At 41.2% G+C, this 26087-nt stretch overlaps 1 protein-coding gene across 1 annotated transcript in view; it reads right to left on the reverse strand.

The window, feature by feature from the left end:
* The window catches only part of LOC126188386 (nephrin-like), a 1033277-nt gene that overhangs the window by 398443 nt on the left and 608747 nt on the right, over positions 1-26087 (reverse strand). The window contains exon 4 of the mRNA XM_049929986.1: positions 19200-19310. Coding sequence (XP_049785943.1) covers positions 19200-19310 — 111 coding nt within the window. The remainder of the gene's footprint in view (positions 1-19199; positions 19311-26087) is intronic.

Consider the following 26087-nt stretch of genomic DNA (forward strand, 5'->3'; position numbering starts at 1 on the left):
GAGGGCCCGTGTTACTCCGAATAACAATGCAAAATTCCTTTTGAGACGCAAGCTCGTCCAAAGGAACTTTGAATAGTAATTCGGAAATAACACAGGCACTGCAGTACGTATTTATCCGCCCACACCGGGCAAGCGACTTTCAGGTAAAATGTCTCACCTGTAAGGCAACATACGTAATGAATGTGCGAGTACAGGTTGTAGGGGCATGGTTGGCGAAATATCGAAGTTTTGTTCTGGCTGTGAATCGTGCACGGATAGCCAAATGGTAAGGTGACCATTTGCGATGACCGGGAAATCTGGGTTCCAGTTCTGGTCCGGTACAAGTTTCCACTGACGTCATTCCATTCTTAAGCCGATGGTTGTCCGTGTGAATACATAAGTAATTGTGAATACATGTAATATTTATCAGTGTGTAAAAGTAGCAGCCCCCTTGACCAGAAACATTCTCAGCCAATGATGGCGAGAACCTTGTTCAGTGCCAACCCCTAGTGAGCTTACGAATATACTGCAGACACCTGGTGAGGAAATTCTGCGTTATTTTTTCCAGTATTTCGAAGGGAGCGGAGAAATTCTCGATTGTCAGTGTGGTAGAACTTGCAGGTGCTTACAGCCATTGTATAACGTTCCGGTGCGGAAGAGACTGCAAGAGACACGCGTGTGTGACGTTCGACATGCGATGTGTGCGGAAGTACGTATTAGCAGCTCTTCGGTACTGAATACAGTGTTCAACACACTCGGCGTCCGACCTCTAGCTTTCGGTGTTCGCGACTGCGGGGCGACATGTTGAATGCATACACAGAGTTCCAGACGCGTCCAGCAGCCTGTCATTTTTCTGGTGCGGTTATGGTGAATAAATAAATATAGTATTTGAGCATCGCTCTGCTTTGTGCTTAGTGCAGGTCGTAATTTGCGCAGTTGCTTAGCAACGGGAATTGTTTTCTTGTTTATTGTAGACAGATTTCTGTACAGGAATTGTGAATCATTCTTCCCTAGTTTAGTAGCACCTGATAGCTGCTCAGACTGGAGACAAGTCGTTTGATTTATCCTGCAGGATTCTACTACAAGAAAATTCAAGTGCCTTCGGTACATTAAAGACAACCAGTAGTGTGAATAATCTTATACCATTATCTGATGTCAGTAATTCTTGCGTACTTGTACGCCTATTAATGTTGATTTCGTACCCAGCGATTTGTAATTGCATTGAGTAACTGAAATTTTAAATCGAATATAAATGGCATTAGTGTCAACTTTTCTTCCTTGCAACTAATTAATGAGGCGGCCCGATAAGATAAAAATGTCGTCAGCACATTTAGACATTTTTGAACTGTTGTCTTGCAGTGATGGTGCTTTTAAAACAGATGCCATTATAGGAAATATTCTCAAGTGGAGTGAGTTTGATATAACTGTATTAGTGTGGGTGATTGATCGTCACCTATAAGGGCACAGAGCAGAATGAATGATCTTTCATTTCCAGTGAGTTTTATTGTGTTTATTAAATGAAGTGTGCTGAGTTGACAAGCATGGCAAGAAGCCTGCTCTTAGCATTGCCGAACTGCAGATTACTCACCCCCCACGAGAAGTATAAACCACCGAACAGGAACATACAAGATTTTCATGAGTGACTTTGCGAGTGTCAAAAAATGTCACATATATTACAATATCTCTTCACTACACTGAATTAGCAGCTTATATGTTTCACACCACAATGGGACAGTAGACTTTCGCATGTGATATAACAGTCAACTTGATTCCTTGACCATTTTCAGAGAAGAAGGGGTCTTAACGGTCGGATAGACAGAATGACAGACAGACAGACAACAAAGGCTCTGTTTTTACCATCTGAGGTACGAGACTCTAAAAAGGGGGAAAAATGCGTCAGAAAGCATAACACTTATTCGTGTTAGCCATAAACTTGACTCGAATAGCCCTATGTTGGAATCCCATGAGTTTACCTTCGTCTTGACTAATTACACAATCCGATACTGATATTTTTGTCCTTAGACACTACCACTGACAGCTTATTAATTAGCAGCTCTCAGTCAGTAGGGTTACATTCGGTGGACACAGCGGGATTCACTTTTATTAAATCATACATGCTCAATGTGATCAAAAGAATCCGGACATCCCCAGAAACATACGTTACTGATATTAGGCGCATTGTTCTGCCACCTACTGCCAGGTACTGCATATCAGCGACATCAGCAGTCATTAGACATCGTGAGAGAGCAGAATGCTGGCCGGAGTGGCCGTGCGGTTCTAGGCGCTACAGCCTGGAGCCGAGCGACCGCTACGGTCGCAGGTTCGAATCCTGCCTCGGACATGGAAGTGTGTGATATCCTTAGGTTAGTTATGTTTAATTAGTTCTATATTCTAGGTGACTGATGACCTCAGAAGTTAAGTCGCATACTGCTCAGAGCCATTTGAGAGAGCAGAATGGGAGCTCCGAGGAAGTCACGGACTTCGAACGAGGTCAGGTGATTGGATGTCACTTGTGTGATACGACTGTACACGACACTTCCACACTCCTAAACATCCCTAGGTCCACTGCTTCCGATGTGGTAGTGAAGTGGAAACGTGAGGGGACACGTACACCTCAAAGCGTACAGGCCGACCTCGTCTGTTGACTGACAGAGACCACCGACAGTTGAAGAGGGTCGTAATGTGTCATAGGCAGACACCTATCCTGACCATCACACAGGAATTCCAAACTGAGCCAGGATCCACTGCAGGTACTATTACAGTTAGACAGGAGGGGAGAAAACTAGGATTTCATGGTCGAGCGGCTGCTAATAAGCCACACATCACGCCGGTAAATGCCAAACGACGCCTCGCTTGGTGTAAGGAACATAAACATTGGACGACTGAACAGTGGAAAAGCGCTGTATGGAGTGACGAATCACGGTACACAATTTGTCAATCTGATGGCAGGGTGTGGGGATGGTGAATGCCCGGTGAACTTCATCTGCCAGCGTGTGTAGTGCCCACAGTAAAATTCGGAAGCGGTGGTGGTACAGCGTGGTCGCGTTTTTCATGGAAGGGGTTTGCAACCCTTGTAGTTTTGCCTCGCACTATCACAGAACGGGTCTACATTGATGTTTTAAGCACATTCTTGCTTCCCACTGTTGAAGACCAATTCGAGGATGGCGATTGGATCTTTCAATACGATCGAGCACCTGTTCATAGTACACGGCCTGTGGCGGAGTGGTTACACGGCATTATCATCCCAGTAATGGACTGGCCTGCACAGAGTCCTGACCTGAACCCTGTAGAACCCCTTTGGGTTGTGTTGGAACGCTAACTCCGTGCCGGGTCTCACCGACCGACTTCTATACCTCTCCTCAGTGCAGCACTCGGTGTAGAAGGGGCTACCATTCCCCAAGAAACCTTCCAGCACCTGACTGAACGTATGCCTGCGGGAGTGGAAGCTGTCATCAAGGCTAAGGGTGGGCCAACACCATACTGAATTCCAATATTACTGACGGAGGGCGCCACGAATTTGTAAGTCACTTTCAGCCAGGTGTCCGGATACTTTTCATCACATAGTGTACCTCAATCACCATTATCTCAACTTGCCACTATGTTCAAAAAGAAAGCTATAAGATTCCCTTGAAAACCATACAGGACCTGCATTTACCCATTCGGTGACGACTGGAAGATGATTTGAATGCCACCGTTTTCCTACACGTTGTTAGACACGGTAATGCGTTATGTTATCGGTGCATCTACATTTTAGATTTTGGTCCTCCAACCCTCCCCCCCACCCCCCTTCACCATTGCCAAAATTCAATGCTTCCACAGCAGTAGGAGCAAAAATGCGTAATAACTTTGCAAAAGATGACAGATTGAATGAAAGTAGACGAGATAAAATAAATTATTGATTCAGTTAAGGTAGACGTAAACGTTATTGATACGTGAGAATGGAGTTAGATAACAGAAATCGGAAGGAAAGAACAACATGTAGGTGCTGTTGTACTGAAAAGAATGAATAGAGAAGCCGCCTGTTAAAGTTTAGCACGAAGCACAATTTAATCGTTGTAAACATCTGGTTTAAAAATCATTGGAGATAATGTATAATTGAAGAGACCCAGAAAATACTGTAAGATTTCTGAGAGATTACTCAATGGTAAGTTCAGATTTTAAACTGCAGTACTCATCAAGGTCAGATCTTGACTCTATCCACAATTCAGTCTTTATGAACTGGAGATTAAAAGAAAAAAAGTATCAGAATGGAAGGAATTATGGAGATGGGATCCGAATGAACTAAGAGAACCACAGGTTGTTAGAGGTACGGGAAGTAGATACAACGGAAGACAAAGGGATAGTTTTGAGAGACGAAATAGTGAAAGCACTAAAGTATCAAATAGGCAGAAACATAAGGTCCAGTAGAAATCACTAGGTGACATTATAAATATTGCAATTACTTGACGTAGGGATAAAATATAAGAATGTAGCAAATGAAGCATGTAAAACGAAATACAGGTGACTAAAAGATTAGAGTGATACAAAATGCCATCTTGAAAAGCAAGACTGACTATAGCAAAAAAAGGAAGGCCATAGAAGCATGAATATGGGCAGGATATATGGAGATGCCACCTGTTGGAAAATTAAAGAGGCAGTGTCTAGCAGGATTTCTCGGTGTGTTGGATTAATGGTGTAATTCCGTGTGTTAAGCCTTCTTTTATGTATAAAATGGAAACAACAATCTGGTTGAATACCCGGAATTACACCATTAATTAAAGAAACCTTAAGAAAAAAGAAAAGCGCCTGTCCGACATCTTAATAACTCACATGGCAAGCCAGTACTAATCAAAGAAGAGAAAGCTGAAAGTTGCACGCAATATGTAAAAGAACTCTGTAACGGAAGCTGACATCAATTACAGGAAGAGAAGTAGAGGAAGAAGAGATGAAAGATACGAGGCTGCGACAAGGCTATGACAGCGCATTGAAAACTCAGATTCTAAGCAATGCACGTGAAATAGATGACAACAATCTGAATTATTGATGCGCTTGGGGGAACCAGGTATGACAAAACTATTCACCTGACATGCAACGTATATGACAAGTGGGGTACTCTCAGACCTCAAGAACAAAGTAATAGTTACAATTTCTAAGAAGGTACACCGTGACAGATGTACACAAAACGAAACCGTTTGTTTTATAAGTGATGTTTGAAAATATTGCTACGAATTATTCACACAAGAGTGGAAATATTGAACGAGGCCGCCCTTGGGAAATATTAGTTAGAGTTCCGTAGAAACATAGCAGCACGCTAGGTAATATTGATTCCACGATTTCTCTTAGAAAATACATTTAAGAAAAGCTAACCTACGGTTACGGTGTTGGTAGAATACGATAATATTTCGACAACGTTGAATGGAATACAATCTTTTAAAATCTGAATGTAAAATCTGAAGGTAGACTTTAAATCGGCCGCGGTCCATTATTATACGTCGGATCCGCGTGTCGCCACTATCAGTGATTGCAGACCGAGCGCCGCCACACGGCAGGTCTAGAGAGACTTCCTAGCACTCGCCCCAGTTGTACAGCCGACTTTGCTAGCGATGGTTCACTGACAAAAAACGCTCTCATTTGCCGAGACGATAGTTAGCATAGCCTTCAGCTACGTCATTTGCTACGACCTAGCAAGGCGCCATTACCAGTTACTATTTATGCTGTAAAACATGTACCGTCAAGAGCGATGTTCACCATTTATGGATTAAAGTTAAGTATTCCACAGCTACGTCCTTTTTTGCTAGTCTAATTTCCTTGACCTGTTCCAGACCTCACGCCAGCCTGCGTGAGCTAAAACGCGTGCCTTTCGGTTTCCTTTCATAGTGGTTGGCTCTCTTGCCAATCCTCAACAGACGGGATAGAATGCACACAAGGAAATCTCTTACAAAAAGCAAACTGTAGTTGTAAAGGACAATAAAAGATTTGCCGATCAAATTTCAGTTCTGTCACAGGCAGCACAGAACTTGAAAGAGTATCTGAACATAGAGGACGGGGTCTTGAAAAGAGGGCATTAGGTGGGCGTCAACAAAAACGAAACGATTATAGTGAAATTTAATCAAATTAAATTAGGGAAATAGGAAGAAGCATGTTTCTGCAAAACAGAAATTTGTTAACATGGAATAACATTTCATGTATAAAAAGCGACAGAAAGCAGGTTCAAATGGAGGTAAATGTTACTACAGTTATGTAGAAGGGAAGGTGCTTGCATAGTGTAGACTAGCGTGGAGAGATGCATTAAACTAGTATCTGGAGCCGGCCGGTGAGGCCGAGCGGTTCTAGGCGCTTCAGTCTGGAACCGCGCGACCGCTACGGTCGCAGGTTCGAATTCTGCCTCGGGCATGGATGTGTATGATGTCCTTAGGTTAGTTAGGTTCAAGTAGTTCTAAGTTCTAGGGGACTGATGACTTCAGATGTGAAGTCCCATAGTGCTCAGAGCCATTTGAACCATTTAGTATTTGGAATAAAAACCACAACAAGATAATTTCCTTTAGTGTGTAGATTTGTCTAAAAGTATAAAAAGGTACCATCATTGTCTTCCAACAATTCGACAGTTACTGTTTGTCACTCAAACTTCATGACAGTCTCGATGTTTTGCAGTGTATTCCTCTACTCTACTAAATCTGCTGTCTCACTCAGCTTACACACTGTTTACTTACCTGCAGTGTGACTGAGACAAATTCTGCAAGTCTTAAAAATGGGCGAATAGAGGCATATTAATGGCTGCGAAATAACTGACAAAGAAAAATTCATAGTTGTCTCCTAGAAACGTCACAATGACATTTTTCGGGTTTTCCATTGTTGTGGTCTTAGTCTGAGGAATGGTTTCATTCATCTCCCCGTACTAGCCTACCCTGTGCAAGACCTTTCCATCTTCGAGCTGGCAATTAGCATCATTGATTTTTCATTAGTTATCCATCTACGAAATTAAGCTTAAGCATTTTTTGATGACTCCCTTCATTTCTAAAATCTCTATTCAGTTCCTGCTTGTACTTATCGTCCATGTTTCTCTTGCGTGATCTGGAAACATTATGTTATTTAGATGAGATATTAACACATTTCACTTTTTCAGATAAGTACTTCTTGAAATTGCATCCTATTCATTTCTGCCATCGACCTTCATTTTGCAGCCCAAATATCAAAATATGCCCCTCAGGACATTGGCGGATACATATTGGGGGCTCGTTGCGCCCTTCCCCCCCCCCCCCCCCCCCCCCCCCCCCCCGCGGGGCCAACCGCATTGCCACCCGGGCCGCCCCGCCAGTCAGCCCGCACGCTATTCGTTTGTTTCTTTCGTCAGTCTACTCGACTGAATCGAGTTATCGAGTAGTTGTACTTTCCTATGTAGCACACACGTCCGCGTCATCTTATTTTATACGATTCTGTCTGGCACATAGATAGCCTACACGTACGTACGAGAAAAGTCGCGGCCATTCTAGTGACCTCGATACGTTAATCCGTCCGCCATTTGTTCGAGAAAAGTCGCGAATATTATATTGTTTTCTTGTACAAAAAACCTTCGATACGTTGCGTTACCAATACGGACTATTCGCCGAATAGGAAGCTAGTTTACATTCAGAAGCAGAAATAATAAGACTGAAGAGTGAATACGTAAAATATCCCACTTGTAGCAAGTGCAAGTGTGAAGATTAGTCAAGATTGAGTGTGATCAATTGACTGTCAAGTATTGATAATAGAAATTCACAGTAATTTCTCAGAAAACTAACAATATTTTTACTAATAACGAAACAGTAGTTTCGCATACCTAACTCGTAATACGTTAGGACAACGGCTGCCAAAGCCAATATTCTCCTTCGAGCTCTCTCTGTTTGCGAGTTTATTATCACTCTTTTACAAGGAGTGACATTATGAGCATAACATATCCAGGCAGTAAAATCTTACTAGACCTTAGCTTGGACGTCGCAATGGCAAAAGCAAAATTAGATTCGACGCTCAAGTTGTACGACGGCATGAGGGCTAATGCCTTACCCACTTTGCTCGTATTGTTGAAGAGGTGAAGGCAGTTATGGAAGAGAGAGACGCTGAGATGAGTGTTCGTCTTCTTACAGGCAGACAGACACACAGGGAAAACTGCGATCATAATGATGATGCTATGACATATTGGAAAAGAACTGGTTTTATTCCAACACTGGACCATGTTACCGCTGACATGAGAGAACGTTTTGCTGAAGAAAATATTTATCATTTGAAATTCAACATATTTTTGCCCTCACAACTACTGAAACATGACGGTAATGATGTGGCACAAAAACGGAATCAGTGCTTAACTGAACTACCGTTCTTTGAAGAAGAATCACTCTTTCTAATTAAAAAGAGACTAATGGGAGATATTCTTCAATACAAGCAAACGAGCATAAACACCCTTAATGATCGTGATTCTGTTATACAAGGGTTGTATGTTTGTCCTAGATCTGACTATCCTAGTTTGCACAGACTGTACAAAATATTTGCTTGTCTACCTGCATCTATTGCTACAGTGTAAAGAAGTCTTTCAATACTGCGGCGTACAAAGCCATGGCTGAGATCGACAATGAAAGAGGATCGATTTAATGGCTTAGCTCTGATGAACACTCACCGCGACATTGATAGTCTTACTAACGATGAAACTAACCAATTTGCCAGGAAGAATAGGCGCAGAGAATTCAACATTTAAGGAAGAGAGCCACAATTGTAACTTTTTGTACCATAAGATGGCATTGTCTTCTGTATGTGTATAATCGGTTCAAATAAAACTTTCTTAAAATTTCATGTGACTTAATTATTTTTTTATTTCGGTAATAGTAAAGGTAACTCAAGATATCTTTAGATTCTCCTCCTTGACGTTTTCTTGTATCCGCTACTGCCTCAGGATCATGCAATTTAAGTCGATTACACTGCATTACCCCTGTTTCACTGTTTTTGATACTGATGTTCTAACTTAATTCAACACGTTATTTATTAGTTAAAATGATTATTTTGCCCTTTGTCTACAATATCAAAAGCGCTACGTTATTTATAGACCTCAGAGTTGATACTTATTAGCCCTGAACTTTATTTACTAATTTTCTTCTTGGTCTGCCTTACTTCTCGCAGCATGTGCAGATTGAATAAGACAGCGAAAAAGATGGAATTCAATTTCACTGTCCTCTCAACCGCTACACTCCACTCTCTCTATGGGATCTTACAACTACCGTTCTGCTACAACTTGTAGACAATGTTTCGCTTCTTGTGTTGGCTACAACTTGTAGATAATGTTTCGCTTCTTGTGTTGAGTCCCTTATACACTCATAATTTTAAAAGGTGTATTTCATTCAGCAGTGTCAAAAGCTTTCTCTAAACCTACAATGATTGTGAGTTTACCTTTATTGAGCTTATAATCTAAGAGAAGTTAGGCCACCATTTCTGTCTCACATGAACATATTACACTGAGGTAACAAAAGACACTGGATAGAGCGACATGCACCTTCTGTAGTATCGCCTACAGAATGAATAAAAAGGCAGTCCTCTGGCGGAGCAGTCTTTTGTACTCAAGTTACCCATTGAAAAGGTATGCGACATGCTACATTCACACGACAGGAATTAACAGAATTTGAACGCGGAATGGTAGTTGAAGCTAGACACATGGGACATTCAATTTCGGAAATCGTTAGGGAATTCCATATTCCAAGAACCACGGTGTTTAGAGGATACCACATTTCAAACATTTTCCCCTAGCCGACGGACTTCACTTCAAGACCGAGAGCAGTGGCGTTTGGGTAGAGTTGTCAGCGTTAAAGAGACAAGACTGGTGAACTAACCGCATAAATAAATATGCGGCATTAATGGGCTACGGCAGCAGACGACTGACCCCGAGAGTCTTTGCTACCAGCATGACATCATTTGCAACGCCCATCCTGGGCTCATAACCATATCGGTTGGCCTCACGGGGACTGAAAAACGGAAGACTGGTCAGATGAGTCCCGGTTTCAATTGGTAAGAGCTGATGGTAGGGTTAGAGTGGCGCAGACCACACGAAGCCATGGACCCAAGTTGTCGACAAGGCACTGCCAAAAGCTTGTGGTCGCTCCATAGTGGTGTGGGCTGCGTTTACATGGAATGGTCTGAGACCTCTGGTCTAGCTGAACGGACTAGTGATTGGAAACGGTTACGTTCAGCTACATGGAGACCATTTGCAGCCATTCATGGACTTCATGCTTCCAAACAACAGTGGGTGACAGTGCGCCATGTCACCAGGCCATAATTGTTGGTGGTTGGTTCGAAGAACATTCTGGAAATTCGAACGACTTGTTTGATCAGCCAGATTGTTCGACACGACGTCCACCGAAATTTTTTGGGATACAAGCTAGAGGTCAGTTCGTGCAGAAAATCCAGCACAGGCAATAGTTTTCCAGTTCTGGACAGCTGTAGAGGCGGCATGACCCAAAGTTTCTGCAGGGGACTTCCAACGACTTTTCGAGTCAATGTCATCTCGAGTAGCTGCACTACGTTGGGCAAAAGGTGCTACGACACTGTATTGCGAGGTATCCCAAGCCTTTTGTCATCTCAGTGTAGTTACCATGTGGTATAGATTCGTCATGACTGTGTCTTGCAAGGATCTTAATACTTCGGAAAAAATTTACTTCATGTACCTTGACTTGATTTAGATATTTAAGTGATTTGTAAAATGTTTCTCACAGCATGGCACCTACCATAACATCATCTACTTCTCCTTCCCTTTACGTAACACTGTCTGCAAGTTCCTTTCCTTAATGTAGATCTTCTATGAACTCATAGGCCCATCCTGTTTTTCTTTCTTTGCGTGGAACTGGTATGCTTTCTAAGTTTTTTATGAGCATTTAATTATCTCACTTTTTCCCAATGATAATTATGTTGATGGAAGCGCTGCAAAACAATACGATAAGTATCATCCACAAAGTATTTTACCATTGGTATTACGGACGCTATAAAATACGTGGCAGTCACAGATTGTGTGTTGACTGTTTCCTTTAATTTCTCATTTCGATTAATACACCATCACCAGCTTAATCTGAAAAAATTCTTAAGGAACCAAAAGCAATTCGTAGTGTATAACAGTGGGTAACTGGCTACTAAAAGCAAACGGGAAATATATCAAAGTACCTTGTGGAAACATACTAAAGTTTGGGTTAACACTTCATACATAGGTAAGGAGTCATCTGTCTTATCCTTCGCCCCCGGTAGCTGAGTGGATGGACTACACTAATGTTCACCTGGCCTCGCGACTGCCGAACCTGGCACAGGTACTGCCAATGCCACATGGTATTGCTGACAGATTAATGGCGGCCTTTGGATACTATGTCAGCCAAGGAATGTTGTTTAAGATCAAATACGAGACTTTAACTCTCCTACACCATTTTGGAGGACTTAACCTCACGGATGTGCGGAACAAGGCTCTAGCTCTATACCTGCGAGCGACGCTACGCACTTGGAACCAACGGCAACACGCCATCACGTCGGCCATCCTGGATTTGCTTCTTTCCACGTCATTGGAACCACCGGCGGCGGTAGGCAAAATCTCGCCCTCTTTTTCTCACGTCGCTCGATTTTTTGTTGATTTTAGTTATGTTCAGTTACAGATACCTTCTACAAGAATCCCCACTACCCGTGAGATATATCGATGCTTGCGGCGTCATCAAGGCAGCAGTGTTGTCGAACTTAAATACCCAACACGAAACTGGCGACAGATTTGGCGAGCTGTCCATACACCTCTCCTCACCACAGCAGCGCGATCGTCATGGTATACACTAATCAACCGCAAGACAGTCAACCGCCAACGATTGTACGACATTCACATGGTAGATTCCCAGCTCTGCCTTATATGTGGCATGCAGGATACCGACGAACATTCTCTGCAGTGCGGTGAGGCAAACGATGTTTGGCGGCTGACGCAACGCATCATGGCCCTCCTCCGACGAATCAACGATCACGGCGAACGCTTTATTCTTCCCTGACGCTGTATTTTTCCCCTCACAAAAAACTTCGGCAATCCGATGGATTGGAGGACACCCATCGCACTACGTGCTCCCGCGGACCTATATCGGGCATGGACTATTGGCATTTTCTACTAGAACAACATGAAATCATCCGACGCCACTCTAAATATAAAACGCATTTTGCGAACTTTCTAGGCAGCATGTTTCATAACCCCCCGAAGGCGGTGGGGAGTCCCACGTTTACGTTGTTTTGAGGGATAGGATGTACTCCCAGTGAAGTGACGAGAATGTCACTTCAGCCCTATATTTCTTTCCCTTATTTTTTATATATGTTTTTTCTTTTGGGACATTGAAATTAAATGAATAAATAAAATATTATTGTTACTAACAAAAAAATTACAATGTACAATGTTTCCTTCCTGTTGCCTCTCCCTTATTTATCCTGTTAGGAGACGGGGACACCGTGGCCAGGCCTCCAAGTACGACCCCTGCCCACTCTGCCCCCTGATTAAAAAAAAAAAAAAAAAAAAAAAAGTAACGTGCTTGCCTGTCAGGTGCATGCTGTCTCTGCTCGCTTTTCGAGCCCCGCCAAAAGCCAGATTTTTAATTGTTTTGTAGCAGAGCTACAAGCAGACAGATACAAATTCAATGAGGGAATCCTAAGACAACGCTCTAGCAAAATTTGTCTTGCTTCTTTTAGTAACCCTTAGTGTCAAAGCGAAAACCTTTAAAAAAAAACGGAAAAAAGTGGTCAGCGCGACAGACTGTCGATCCTAAGGGCCCGGGTTCGATTCCCGGCTGGGTCAGAGATTTTCTCCGCTCAGGGACTGGGTGTTATGTTGTCCTAATCATCATCATTTCATCCCCATCGACGCGCAACTCTCCGAAGTGGTGTCAAATAGAAACACTTGCACCAAGCTAGCGGTCTACCCGACGGAAGGCCCTCGTCACACGATATTTATTACCTGTCTTATCAATAAGACAATTTGAAACGAATCGTTGTGGCGGCTACGCCGTTCGGGAAGACAACTAGGCCATTGGGTGGCAATACTGGTGAGCATTAATACTTGAGACTTAGATATGGTTATTAAAATTCCTTGAAAATGAGGAAGATACGACCTGGCGGTCGTGTATTTATTTATCTTTATTTATTTTTACTTTAAGGCCTCAATTGAACCACTTCCGTCAGTGTAATGAATTAGGTTCTTCCGTTTTTCGTTGGTCTAATACTGTTTCATTCTTTCACATCGTGCCTTCGGCTCTTCATCTGAAATCACCATTCTTTGTTTGTTAATTATTATTGGCAATGTGATATGTTTGTCCTTTACATCTACGTCAATACTCCCGGGCTGGGGGTTCAATGAACCACCTGAAGTAACTTTAGCGAGTCTGTCTTGCCTTTCAAATCCTCCATCGTAATCTGTAGTTAAAAAATAAATACAGATCGTAACAAAAAGTGTAAAGTAACAACTGTATTAGGCACAAAATCAGATTTGATGTTGTAGGGGAAGGAAACCAATACAAGAATTCCAGGTAAAGGCGGAAGGGGCCAAGCCATTGGTCAGCTCGAACAACAGACATTTTGACAGAAATGAAATAAACCTTAACATCGTACCACATGTACATATGCTGGCATGGAACACGTGAAGAAAATGATGGAACGAATACTAACAAGGGAACCTCCCCATCGCACCCCCCTCAGATTTAGTTATAAGTTGGCACAGTCGATAGGCCTTGAAAAACTGAACACAGATCAATGGAGAAAACAGGAATAAGTTGTGTGGAACTAGGAAAAAACAAGCAAATTATACAAACTGAGTAGTCCATGCGCAACATAGGTAACATCAAGGATTATGTGAGCTCAGGAGCGCTGTGGTCCCGTGGTTAACACGAGCAGCTGCGGACTGGGAGGTCTTTGGTTCAAGTCTTCTCTCGAGTAGAAATTTTAACTTTTTATTTTCAGTTTATGTGACAAACTCTTATGTTTTCATCACTTTTTGGGATTGATTAACACATTCACAAGAAAACCTAAATCGGGCAAGGTAGGAGAACCTTTTTACCCATTCGCTAAGTGTACAAGTTAGGTGGGTCGACAACATATTTCTGTCATGTGACCACATGCCGTCACCAGTGTCGTATAGAATATATCAGACGTGTTTTCCTGTGGCGGAATCGGTTGACCTATGACCTTGCGATCAAATGTTTTCGGTTCCCATAGGAGAGGCACATCCTTTCGTCTACTAATCGCACGGTTTTGCGGTGCGGTCGCAAAACACAAACTTATTACAGTGAATAGAGACGTCAATGAACGAACGGACAGATCATAAATTTGCGAAAATAAAGAAAGTAAACTTTTCACTCGAGGGAAGACTTGAACCAAGGACCTCTCTGGAGTACTCTGGTTTGTATATTTTGCTTATTTTTTCATAGTTCCACACAACTTCTTCCTGTTTTCTCGATTGACCTGTGTTCAGTTTTTTAAGGCCTATCCACTGTGCCAACTTGTTACTAAATCTGAAGGGGGTGCGATGGGGATGTTCCCTTGTAAGATTTCTGAGGTAGTTAACATTATTCCAGTGTCAGTTGCAAAGCCTGTCGATGGAACCGAACGAAGAGTATGGGGACTTTATACATCACTGCATAGGACGTTGGTTAAGTTTTTCAGTTTAAAAAAATTCTGTTGTTGAATTTATGAGGGAACGAAAACTAGAATATCTGGAATGGATTAAATACCTCACATTTTAAGTGGATTTCACTGCGCACATTGCAAGATGGAAAACTATCTATTTCTGATCTGATGGGATGCATTTAAAAAGAATATCGGGTTGTAGAATGAACAAATTCTGACGTACGTAGTCCAGTTTCCTAACCTCGCTGACCTTAAAAAAGGCCCGAGGTTTCAAGAACTAATTTTAGCCTTGAAAGAATTACAAGATTATTTTTCTAAGCGTTCTGACGACAACGCTAATCTCACATCTGTTTTCTAGCTGTATTAGTGACGGCTTCCCGTTTCGGTTAAAGGCGGCCCTGCGCAAGTGCAGATTTGTCTGACTGAGCTGCAGCGTAATTCCTGTTTTAAAGACAAAATGTTTTACTTTAAAACTGCGCAGTGTGTCTACACTCTTTCCCTGTGATGGAGCTTTGCACGTCTTTATAAAGACGTTGCAAAAGTGCTACAATATTTCGATTAAGATTTGAGTGTGAAAGATATTATTCCAATTATGACATTAAATTGGTCACAATTATATGGCAACCTGAGCGCGAAAATTTGAGAAACATTGTCTCTTCTCTCCGTATGCCACACGTTTGTACCAGGTAACAGTTATGATATGCCTTCAGTGTACCAAAAGTAATTAAATAACACTGTACACCGGTTTCGTTCGTTATCATGGAGTAAAGAAATATGAACTATGAAACCAAGTCGTTCGCAGTGCGACTAGATCTGTATTTAAATACGACACATTCCTAGTTTACACTCTTCCTCCTCCTCTTACAGACGGCGTTGTGTGGTGATGGGTGAAGTTTGCAGCAAGACAGCATTATGGCACACGAGCCAGGATACGAGTCGAATTCTGGGTCTTCCCAGCTGTCAAGGGCCCACACACGATCGAAAGATGGAAGCCACCCGTTGCATGGGCATGCATCACTTCACATGTCGTAGGCGTGTGGGTCAAATCGCAGTAATCAGCCCGTGATCACTGGTCCATGAAAAGCCCAGATTATCTGATGAACTGCCTGTGATGTGTGGAGATGTAGCTGCCTAGTTACTAAGCGATGTTACGCAGTTTTGTTTCGTTTCACTATGCGTAGATTGGGTAACAGTGATACAATCTGCAGTTTTGATTGACAATGAACCGGACTGAGAAGTGAAGTTGGGGATGGAGTTGCTATCTACAGTAAGAAGTAATACAAAATAAAACCTCCTATTTTGAAGTGATTAGCATTTTTAAGATTGTGCTGTAACGGTAGAATTGATGGAAACGTCACAGTAGTAGTTTCGATACATTGGGCTCCATCTGATGATTTAGAGTTATTTATGAAGCATGAACACCCATTATTACTGTTTTAAACATATAAAGAGAATGACGTACCGTAATATTAAGTAGGCATAATAATTTAAAAATTCGAGGCAAACGATTATACAACTGTACTCAAATCCCTTGTTTTTAATTTAACTCTCCCTCACATAATTTATAACAAGAGTATTGTAATCGGCAGTGTTGATATTGAAAAGATAGTAGTTAAAATGATTGAACTGTCAACCGTTGCGCTCAGCTTTTATGCGTGAATGAACCAACATAGTATTCGCATATGGAGTGGATTAAAACCCTTAGGTTACTGGTAAACCATGTACGTGCAGGCTTACACATTTCGAAGACTCTACTTTAATGTGAATAAACCGTTAACTGTGTCATATCAGTCACTCAACTAGAGCTGTTTCGCGGGTGTCACGAACTAGGACATTGTATAGACAAGTATTCTACATAAATTCGTCAGTACTACGAATATGAAACTATGCACACCCTGGAGCTGCAGCTTCAGGTTCGCGATGGAAACTGTGACAGTACAGCAGTGGTCATTTGCCACAGATATACAACGAATCGTAACTATTTAGTATCGAGTAGCACAGAACACAAGATTGTCGAATACCAGCGTCGCGCATCATTATCGCCTTGCCACGAGACGAGGTGTAGGCAAAGACGATATTTTTTAGAAAAATACTGCTGGATGAAGTCAGGCTCAGTTGCAACTGTACTGTAGTATCTGTTTTCTCTTTAAAAGAAAACGTTGTTCCCGTCGGATTAACACAACATTATCGTTTCAGCCGTACCAATATATAAATGTAGTGACTGAACCACATCCTCCTCCAAAAATTGTTCTACTGTTGCTTTAAATAATAATCACACATGCTCCAATTTATTCAGTGCATTAACTATTTTTCGCAGATTCTGATTCGTGATGTAGGAAACAAATATTTCTCTGAAGTGACCGTATTTGCGAACTGCAGTTGTACGACGTGTGAGTGAACCTATCATAAATGTTCTTTGTTCTGAGTGATGGAGAACTGCAGTCTGCATGGTATTCGAATCTGACAGCTGGTGTCCACACGTGTGGGACTCGCGTGATTAAATATTACGCGAGTTGCGTTGGTTGGGCGCATCGAGAAACCGAGCGGGTATCTGGGTGCATGCACATTTGCTATTCACCATTGCGGGCATTCAAATAAAGATGAAATGAAGTGGTGTGATGGTGCGTGGCCCTCAACTACGTACCCACAGACTCAGAGATGAAATATTAAAAGTTTTTGCTGCTTTCGTTGTCTAGGGGCTGGGATACGTAGTTGCCGCATTGCAAGCCAAATACTGCTGATTCTACAGTATACAATCTAAATGTACCCATGAATCAAATGGTCGAAGGTTCCTATCACTCTGAAACTGCGAATTTTGAACGTACATAGACATTTGTAAATGAAAGATTGCAATTAAATAAATGCTGCAGGTAGTATTTTAACCACTTTAAACGATGAGTACGATAGCACAAGTACCTTTAAGAATGCCCTTTCTTACTGTAAAACAAATATTGGTGTCGATGCTCCAGCAATTAAATAAAATATAAGTTGAATAACCCGGAAACTATAGATTCCTACTTCAAGTAATTAGTTATGAACAACAACATACCTCGTGAGATATTCACTTCTAAACACATACTACTTCTTCACAGCAGAGGCCACGGAAATCTCACGAGTTCACAAGTCAGCACTCCCAAATATTTCTATCTCCCGCTACCACTCGCAAAACCGCTCCACTCTCCCAGTCTTTCCCGGGACTCTGCGTCCCTTGCGCCGTACTGTCCAGGACTCTCTCTTGTCCCCTCCCGTACTGTCCAGAACTCCCCTGTCCTCTCTCGACACGATCCTCTTCCCCCACTTACAAGCAGTCTCTCCACGTGTCGTTAGTGGAACGATCGCTGTGATTGCCTAGAGCGCTCCCGCCGTGTCTCCAAGCCAACACACACTCACAAACATAATGAAACACATACGAAATACTGGAATTACATTTAAATAACTAGAAATTAAATAAATATTCCTACGGCTGGACCATAAACACGTTTTAACACACATTATTAAACACAGAAAGAAATTAAATAAACATACATCAAAGGAATAGAACAGAAGTAATGCAGTAGCCTAATGTCTCTGTGCTTTCTAAAACACAGTAAATATCTGACTAAATTTTCATGAATGGTCTGTATCAGTTATAAACGAAGACATAGGTGAATAAATGTATTTATAAGCATGCTGCTACCGTGTTTTCGTGTAACTGTGGATTACTTACGGCCTGACGCGATTAATAGTAATCGGCCACTTTGACGTCCAATAACTCATGTACTATTCAACCTACATGCCTATAATTCATAGCAATTTAGGTTTACAGTAATAGCTTTCTAAAGACACGTCGATGGACAAAATTGGATAAACTGTTTAGATGTTGGAGATTCGTTGCTCGGTGTTACTTGTATAATTTACAGTCGGATACTAAACTTTAAACTAATAAAGATACTGAAAATCTGATTACACCATCAGAATCTTCATGGAAATAATGGTAAATTACATGTTTATTTTTAAGTTATCATGATTCCTCTGGCTATTATTAACCTCTACATGAGCTGTGTAATGTCTGCCATCATGGTTTCACAAAGTCCGCGCCATCTTTGGCACTCCTGGCATACAAATGTCCTCTATCGACACAAAACCCATTCCACGACACAGCGTCAACATGGAATTTCCATCCATGTGGTTGGCCTGGACCACGTGCTGGGGCTGCCCCTCCTGCTCAGGCTAATTTACGGCCCCATGTGGTCGCTGACGATCCCTGGCTTGCCGAATGGCCCATGCTGCCTCACCAACATCGAACTTAGTATATTTTCAGGACGTCACAAGTAGCCCGTTACCTCACACCACCTTTGGAACCAAATATTTACGGCAATTATATTTAATGTAAGAGAGAGATATTTATTTGGTTCTGTTGATCCTGGTTTTTGCATGTTTGAGTAAATGTACTGGTCGACCCACCTCAGGAAACGACATTTGGAACTACTCACTCTCGACCAACACTATGTAATACCGAGATTAGGTAACTACTTGATTACATGGTCATTTACGCTATTTAAATTAGGTGCTAGTAGTAAAAAATAAATAGTAATGAGTGTAAGATCATATCTCACAATGATGTTACTTACCGCCATAGACGTCACAATAGAGAAAAGGGCTGTCTCCCTCGGTGTATGGTCCGACGACCGATGTACGATTGTTTCCCGCCTCATCCTGAATCACCAGATGCGTTGGCGGTTCTGGAACAGAAATAGGAGACATAAGCATGCACGCAATAAAGTGCATCTTTTCTCATTCACGATAAAAGCATCTCCCACAGTTACACAAAAATTAATCTTTAATAACAACTTGTATGAGGATTTTTGGACATCACAAGTGATGAAAAGGTGTTTCCTTCTTCATAGTGTAGTTGAATGTATATAACAGTTACAATGATTGAAAGACTGAAAGCATACATTAGTTTTACTGGCAGATCACATTGGTCTCATACATTTTGTTGTTGTGGGTGGTGGTGGTTGTGGTGGTGGTGGTGATAGTAATGATAGTGTTATTCTGATCTTCACACCGAAGGCTAGTTTGATACAGCATTCAGTGCTAGTCTTTACTGAGAAAACGTCTTCACCCTTGCATAGCAATTACAATTCACAACCACTCCAACCCGTTAGCTGTAGTCAAACCCTGGTGCCCCTTTACAACTCCCCTTTCCAATTCCCTCCCGCCCCTTAAAACTTTACTATTCCTTCATACCTCACGGTGTGTGCTTTTAGCTGATACCTTCTTTTACTCAGTGGTCCATAGCGCTCTTTTCTTCTCAATTTGATTTAATATCTCTTCGTTAGTTACATGCTTCACCCATCAAATCTTCAGCATTGTTCTATAGCAACATAATTCTAAAGCTTCTATTCTCTTCCTTCTATACCACTTACCCTACCCGTTTTCTTACATGGAGTGTACTGGGTACAGGTATATATGTGGTACCTTAGTATGTATGAACATCAGGGTGTTCGGTTAATTTTCTCTGTATAGAATAGTCGGCTCATAAACGCGTCCCTGCCTGTACGACCTGATACCTTCTGCATGGCTGTAACTGCACCATCAACTGGGCTACACGTGTGAGCATAGATTAACCGTTTTGGGTTCACTTCCACAAATCAACACTTGATTTGCTTCCAGGGGAAATCTTGCATTAATGGGTTGTTCTTGCCATATGTTCTTGGAAGTACTAACCAACTGAAAGATACTGCTTCTAATAGCTATACTTATTAGTCTACAAACTAAGTAAATGTGATGTAATGTTGTTCAGTAAACCGTCATCAGTCAGCAACATAAATATATGATTTTCTCCCTGTTACATCCTGTATAATATAAAATTCCAGACATTTCCAGAAAAGACTTCATAGCATTAAATGTATACGAAACTCTTATCCAGAAAGTCTTTGCTTGCTATCGGCAGTTTGTGTTTTATATCTTCTCTACTTTCAATACTGTCAGTTACTCTCTATTAACCTTGATTTACATGTGTTGATGTGCACCTTATAACCTCTTCTCAATTCACTATCCAACCATTTCAACTTACGTTCCAAGTCTTTTGCAGTCTCTTCCAGAATAATAGTGACATAGTCTGTTCTATATTTTCACATTTCTTCTCCTTGTACTCTATACCTCTTTCGATACTTGTCTCTCGTATTCTTCACCGATTTTTAAGGAAACACATATATTTTCAAGTGTGTTTTCCAGTCAAAATTGTCATACGATTTCTCTAGACACACAAATCATACAAATATTGTCTTTCTACAACTTATCTTCTACGATAAATCGTAGGTGCAGTATCGCTTCACACGTTGTCAGTTTCTACCAGTGTCACATCATATGGAAAGAGACAAAATCGTGATTAATCGGATCACACAACACGACTCCAGTCATACGCTGAACTGCTTCTGCTTCGTATGCCTAGTTGAATGCACGCAGTGTTACAGCATGTTGCGGTGTGAGAATCTGCCTTCTGTGAGGTACTCCCTATTCCCAGTACTTATAGCACAGTCATGTTCCCAAATTTAGCTTGGAAACTGGTGCGTATGCTATTGGATTCAATGACGTCACTAATTCTTGTCATATTTCAAACCTACGAGTATTATCATTGGCACTTGCTTTACTCTTCGCCTGTTGGGATCAGGTTACGATGAATGTTCTTATGCCGTGATACATGACTGCGAATGGTATAGTATTATTTACAGGTACGTTGGACAGTTAACGTTGAGATCCCAACAAATCCGGTAACTTGATTCAGGAAGCTTTTTTTGCCATTCTGTTCTGCGTCCAAGTCGACCCATTTTACCTTCTAGATGACATACGATCTATGGGCTTAACCACACTATTTCACTGTCATCACTTACCTCTATGAAGGGCATAAATGATATCCTGGTACCAGTTTGACACCCTCTACAGCTCTCCAAATCGATCCGTCAGTTCGTCTGTGGAGTGGGTAACATAGTCTAGTGAGTTGATTTGGCACCTGATTCTAAAGCTGTGCCCATTTTCACTGGGCGTATGAGGCACTGATATGTTCAAACAGGCGAATGTTGCAGGCTATAACCCGGAAATTTTCATAATTCACACCATGTAGAGTTTTTACTACTTGTGCTGTATTCCATTGTATCACAATAGTGGAGGTTTAGCACAACGAGTGTGAACATAAGTTTCCGTTCGACCTTGGAAGGAAAACGAGGAAAGAGATATAACTGCAGCTGCTGACAGTGTTCCCTGGCTACTTTAGTTGCTCGTTCAGAGACATATGCACATTGTTTTTAGTGTACATGTTACTGAAATGTTTCCTTTATAATGACATATTTTTCGCTCAATTGGTCACATTCATAATTCAAGTATGCATGTCCCTTTCTTTTTGTTTATCGAGATTTGTCGCTATTTTCCCAATACCGTTTACATTCTCGCGAGTCTCCTGTAGTTTTACTTTCTGCTGTCACCCTTCACTAACTCATCATCATCATCATCATTTAAGACTGATTATGCGTTTCAGCGTTCAGTCTGGAGCATAGCCCCCCTTATACAGTTCCTCCATGATCCCCTATTCAGTGCTAACATTGGTGTCTCTTCTGATGTTAAACCTATTACTTCAAAATCATTCTTAACCGAATCCAGGTACCTTCCCCTCGGTCTGCCCCGACTCCTCCTACCCTCTACTGCTGAATCCATGAGTCTCTTGGGTAACCTTGCTTCTCCCATGCGTGTAACATGACCCCACCATCTAAGCCTGTTCGCCCTGACTGCTACATCTATAGAGTTCATTCCCAGTTTTTCTTTGATTTCCTCATTGTGGACACCCTTTTGCCATTGTTCCCATCTACTAGTACCTGCAATCATCCTAGCTACTTTCATATCCGTATCCTCAACCTTGTTGATAAGGTAACCTGAATCCACCCAGCTTTCGCTCCCATACAACAAAGTTGGTCGAAAGATTGAACGGTGCACAGATAACTTAGTCTTGGTACTGACTTCCTTCTTGCAGAAGAGAGTAGATCGTAGCTGAGCGCTCACTGCATTAGCTTTGCTACACCTCGCTTCCAGTTTTTCACTATGTTGCCATCCTGTGAGAATATGCATCCTAAGTACTTGAAACCGTCCACCTGTTCTAACTTTGTTCCTCCTATTTGCCACTCAATCCGTTTATATTTCTTTCCCACTGACATTACTTTCGTTTTGGGGATGCTAATCTTCATACCATAGTCCTTACATTTCTGATCTAGCTCTGAAATATTACTCTGCAAACTTTCAATCGACTCTGCCATCACAACTAAGTCATCCGCATATGCAAGACTGCTTATTTTGTGCTCACACATCTTAATCTCACCCACCTAGTCTATTGTTTTCAACATATGATCCATAAATAATATGAACAACAGTGGAGACAGGTTGCAGCCTTGTCTTACCCCTGAAACTACTCTGAACCATGAACTCAATTTACCGTCAACTCTAACTGCTGCCTGACTATCCATGTAAAGACCTTTAATTGCTTGCAAAAGTTTGCCTCCTATTCCATAATCTTGTAGAACAGACAATAACTTCCTCCTAGGAACCCGGTCATATGCCTTTTCTAGATCTATAAAGCATAGATACAATTCCCTGTTCCATTCATAACACTTCTCCATTATTTGCCGTAAGCTAAAGATCTGGTCCTGACAACCTGTAAGAGGCCTAAACCCACACTGATTTTCATCCAACTGGTCCTCAACTAATACTCGCACTTTCCTTTCAACAATACCTGAGAAGATTTTACTCACAACGCTGATCAAAGAGATACCTCTGTAGTTGTTACAATCTTTTCTGTTTCCATGTTTAAAGATTGGTGTGATTACAGCTTTTGTCCAGTCTGATGGAACCTGTCCCGACTCCCAGGCCATTTCAATTATCCTGTGTAGCCATTTAAGACCTGACATTCCACTGTATTTGATGAGTTCCGACTTAATTTCATCCACCCCAGCCGCTTTATTGCACTGCAATCTATTGACCATTTTTTCCACTTCCTCAAATGTGATCCTATTTCCATCATCATTCCTATCCCATACTACTGCCATAAAATAATTGTTAATGCAAGAAATCAAGAACTGGAGTCACATTATGTCAGCGTCTTATGACGTAGCATTGAGTGTTGCCGCAAGTCTTGGTTTCACACCACATACGGAACATGTGTTTGGTCGGTGTGAAAACTTTTCAAAATACGACATCTCATAAACGACTTGCACTAGCATCTGCAGTAAACACCACTGACGTTCTAATTCATCCTAGTTTTAATTTGTCATTGTCAGTTGGTATTGTTGCATTTTAAAAATAGTGTTTGTACAAAAAATACACTTTCTGTTATTATAGTCACTTTATTGGCTAACCGTACGAGACCCTGACCACCTATCCGGTTTGAGAAAACACCGCATCAACAGCACTTTCCATTTCCGCGATATTTGCAGAGTAAGTTTCAGGTGATTCAGCCTGTATATCTGATCAAATACCCTAAATTCAAGGCCAACACGATGGTTTTTTCCTCTTCTTGAGATGAAGTGTAGTGTTAACCATTAACGATATTAATAGCAACTATCTATCTAGAAAGTCTTTATATGCTAGCTGTCATTAGTCTTATTTATAAAGTTTGCGAATTTTGAATTGACACTTTCTGTTTCGTAATATTACTATGTAGGAGATGTACGAACATGCTACTATCAGCTGATGAATTTACCGGGTTGCATAGTAGTAGTCCATGAAACCTCTTCGTTCATGAAGTTTCGACCTGAGCATCACTGGATATCTTCACTGTTACCGTTGACTATTGCCGACTGACAGGTCGTACATGGGAGAAAGACATAAATATCGTGGAAAGGGGTTTTCATGTCGCCCTCTGCTGCCTGACATTGAGTTGGTTCATTGGAACAAGGAGAATCTGTGAAGGTTTACAATGCAACTCTGGACGAAAATTTAGGAATGGAAAAATTTCATGCACCTCGACCTTACAACCTGGAATATTCACCAGCAGCTAAGACAATCGATCGTTAAAATCTTTATTATAACATTAGCAAACAACTTTTTATGAATAAATAAATAAAAATTACGTTCCCTATCTGAGATGCAATGCGGTAGGTTTCACTAATTGACTTGGTGAGAGAATTTCTATACTTTAACATCCTCTAACTAGAATCTGCTCCTTTAATTTCTGTATTTCCCATAAAACAGCTGTTTCATAGCTTGTTTTATGTTAAGTGAATCCATCGAGTTTTGCTTGCGCTCATTTAACGACGAATAAAAATTAACGTGTGTAACACAACAAAACTGAAAGTAGTAAGAAGGCGCAACTAAGATGCTGATTAGGCCGTCTAAACCGATAAGGGTAATTTATACCTGTAACGCAATACTTGCCACTATTTGAATAGGAACTTGTATAGAATTTTAAAAGAAGCACACAGAAATGCAGAAGCATATTTCGTTGAGCAATTAAATATGATTTTTATATCCCAAAACTTATAAAATATAGTGTATGGTTAATTAAGATGTCCCAAAAATTTGATGTGGAAACTTTCTGAAACTAATATTCTCATATATTTGTAAAGGCGGGACCAACAAGTGGGATTCTTAGTGTAGTAGTATTCGACCAGCTGGATCATGTGATATTCCAGTGTCTTTTGAGAGTGCTGTAATGCTCCGTGGGAATATAATGATATAGTTGGAAAGCAGAACATTGGGAGAAATAAATAACGTGAAGATATCACCATTCGAGGTCAGCAGGAAGACTGTCCGGATGAAAACGTTTTGGACATACAGAAAAGCAATTGGGAAGAACAAAGAAAGATGAAACCAATACTTACTGTAATGTATAAAAATGATTTCTTATGGTAAAGTTCCTATAAATAAACAGTGTAAGCTACGAATAAACATCTGCACCTCTTGAGCAAAGAAAGAGAGAAGATTTGATAAATACTGAGTAATGCTATCAACCAACAATTCGTTTGAGTGGAAAGAAGTACCGGTATCCGGAGACATAACACACTGACGTCGGAATAGTAGACACGGTACGAGGATGACACAGTAGTTCATTACAGACCCCACCATCTCTGTGCTCCTCACAGAAAAATAACCAAAAATGCATCATCTGGAGCCTAACAACAAAAGAGGATGAGTGTCATAAAATGTGATCAATAAAGCAAACACACTTGGCTCACCACAGTAATTATAGAAAAGATGAAATTATGGCCACCTGGGAAGGCAAAGAATCATCATATCATTCATTACAAAATATTGCTGACCTCAGGCATAACATCGTCGAAGCTAAAGAAGGGCAGCACTGCATTTACATGACAAATGTTTGATCATGGGACGAAAGTAGGAAACATTTATTGTATTTGGCAATAGTTTATAAATGTTCATCAGCCGTTTTATATCTATACCAATTCATTGTTGCTCCTGCTCTTTTTTTTTATTTTTAGTATCCATCCACCTTCCGTTAGGTTATTCTCTCTGTC

Source organism: Schistocerca cancellata, chromosome 5 (assembly GCF_023864275.1).
Source record: "Schistocerca cancellata isolate TAMUIC-IGC-003103 chromosome 5, iqSchCanc2.1, whole genome shotgun sequence".
In the NCBI taxonomy this organism is placed as follows: domain Eukaryota; kingdom Metazoa; phylum Arthropoda; class Insecta; order Orthoptera; family Acrididae; genus Schistocerca; species Schistocerca cancellata.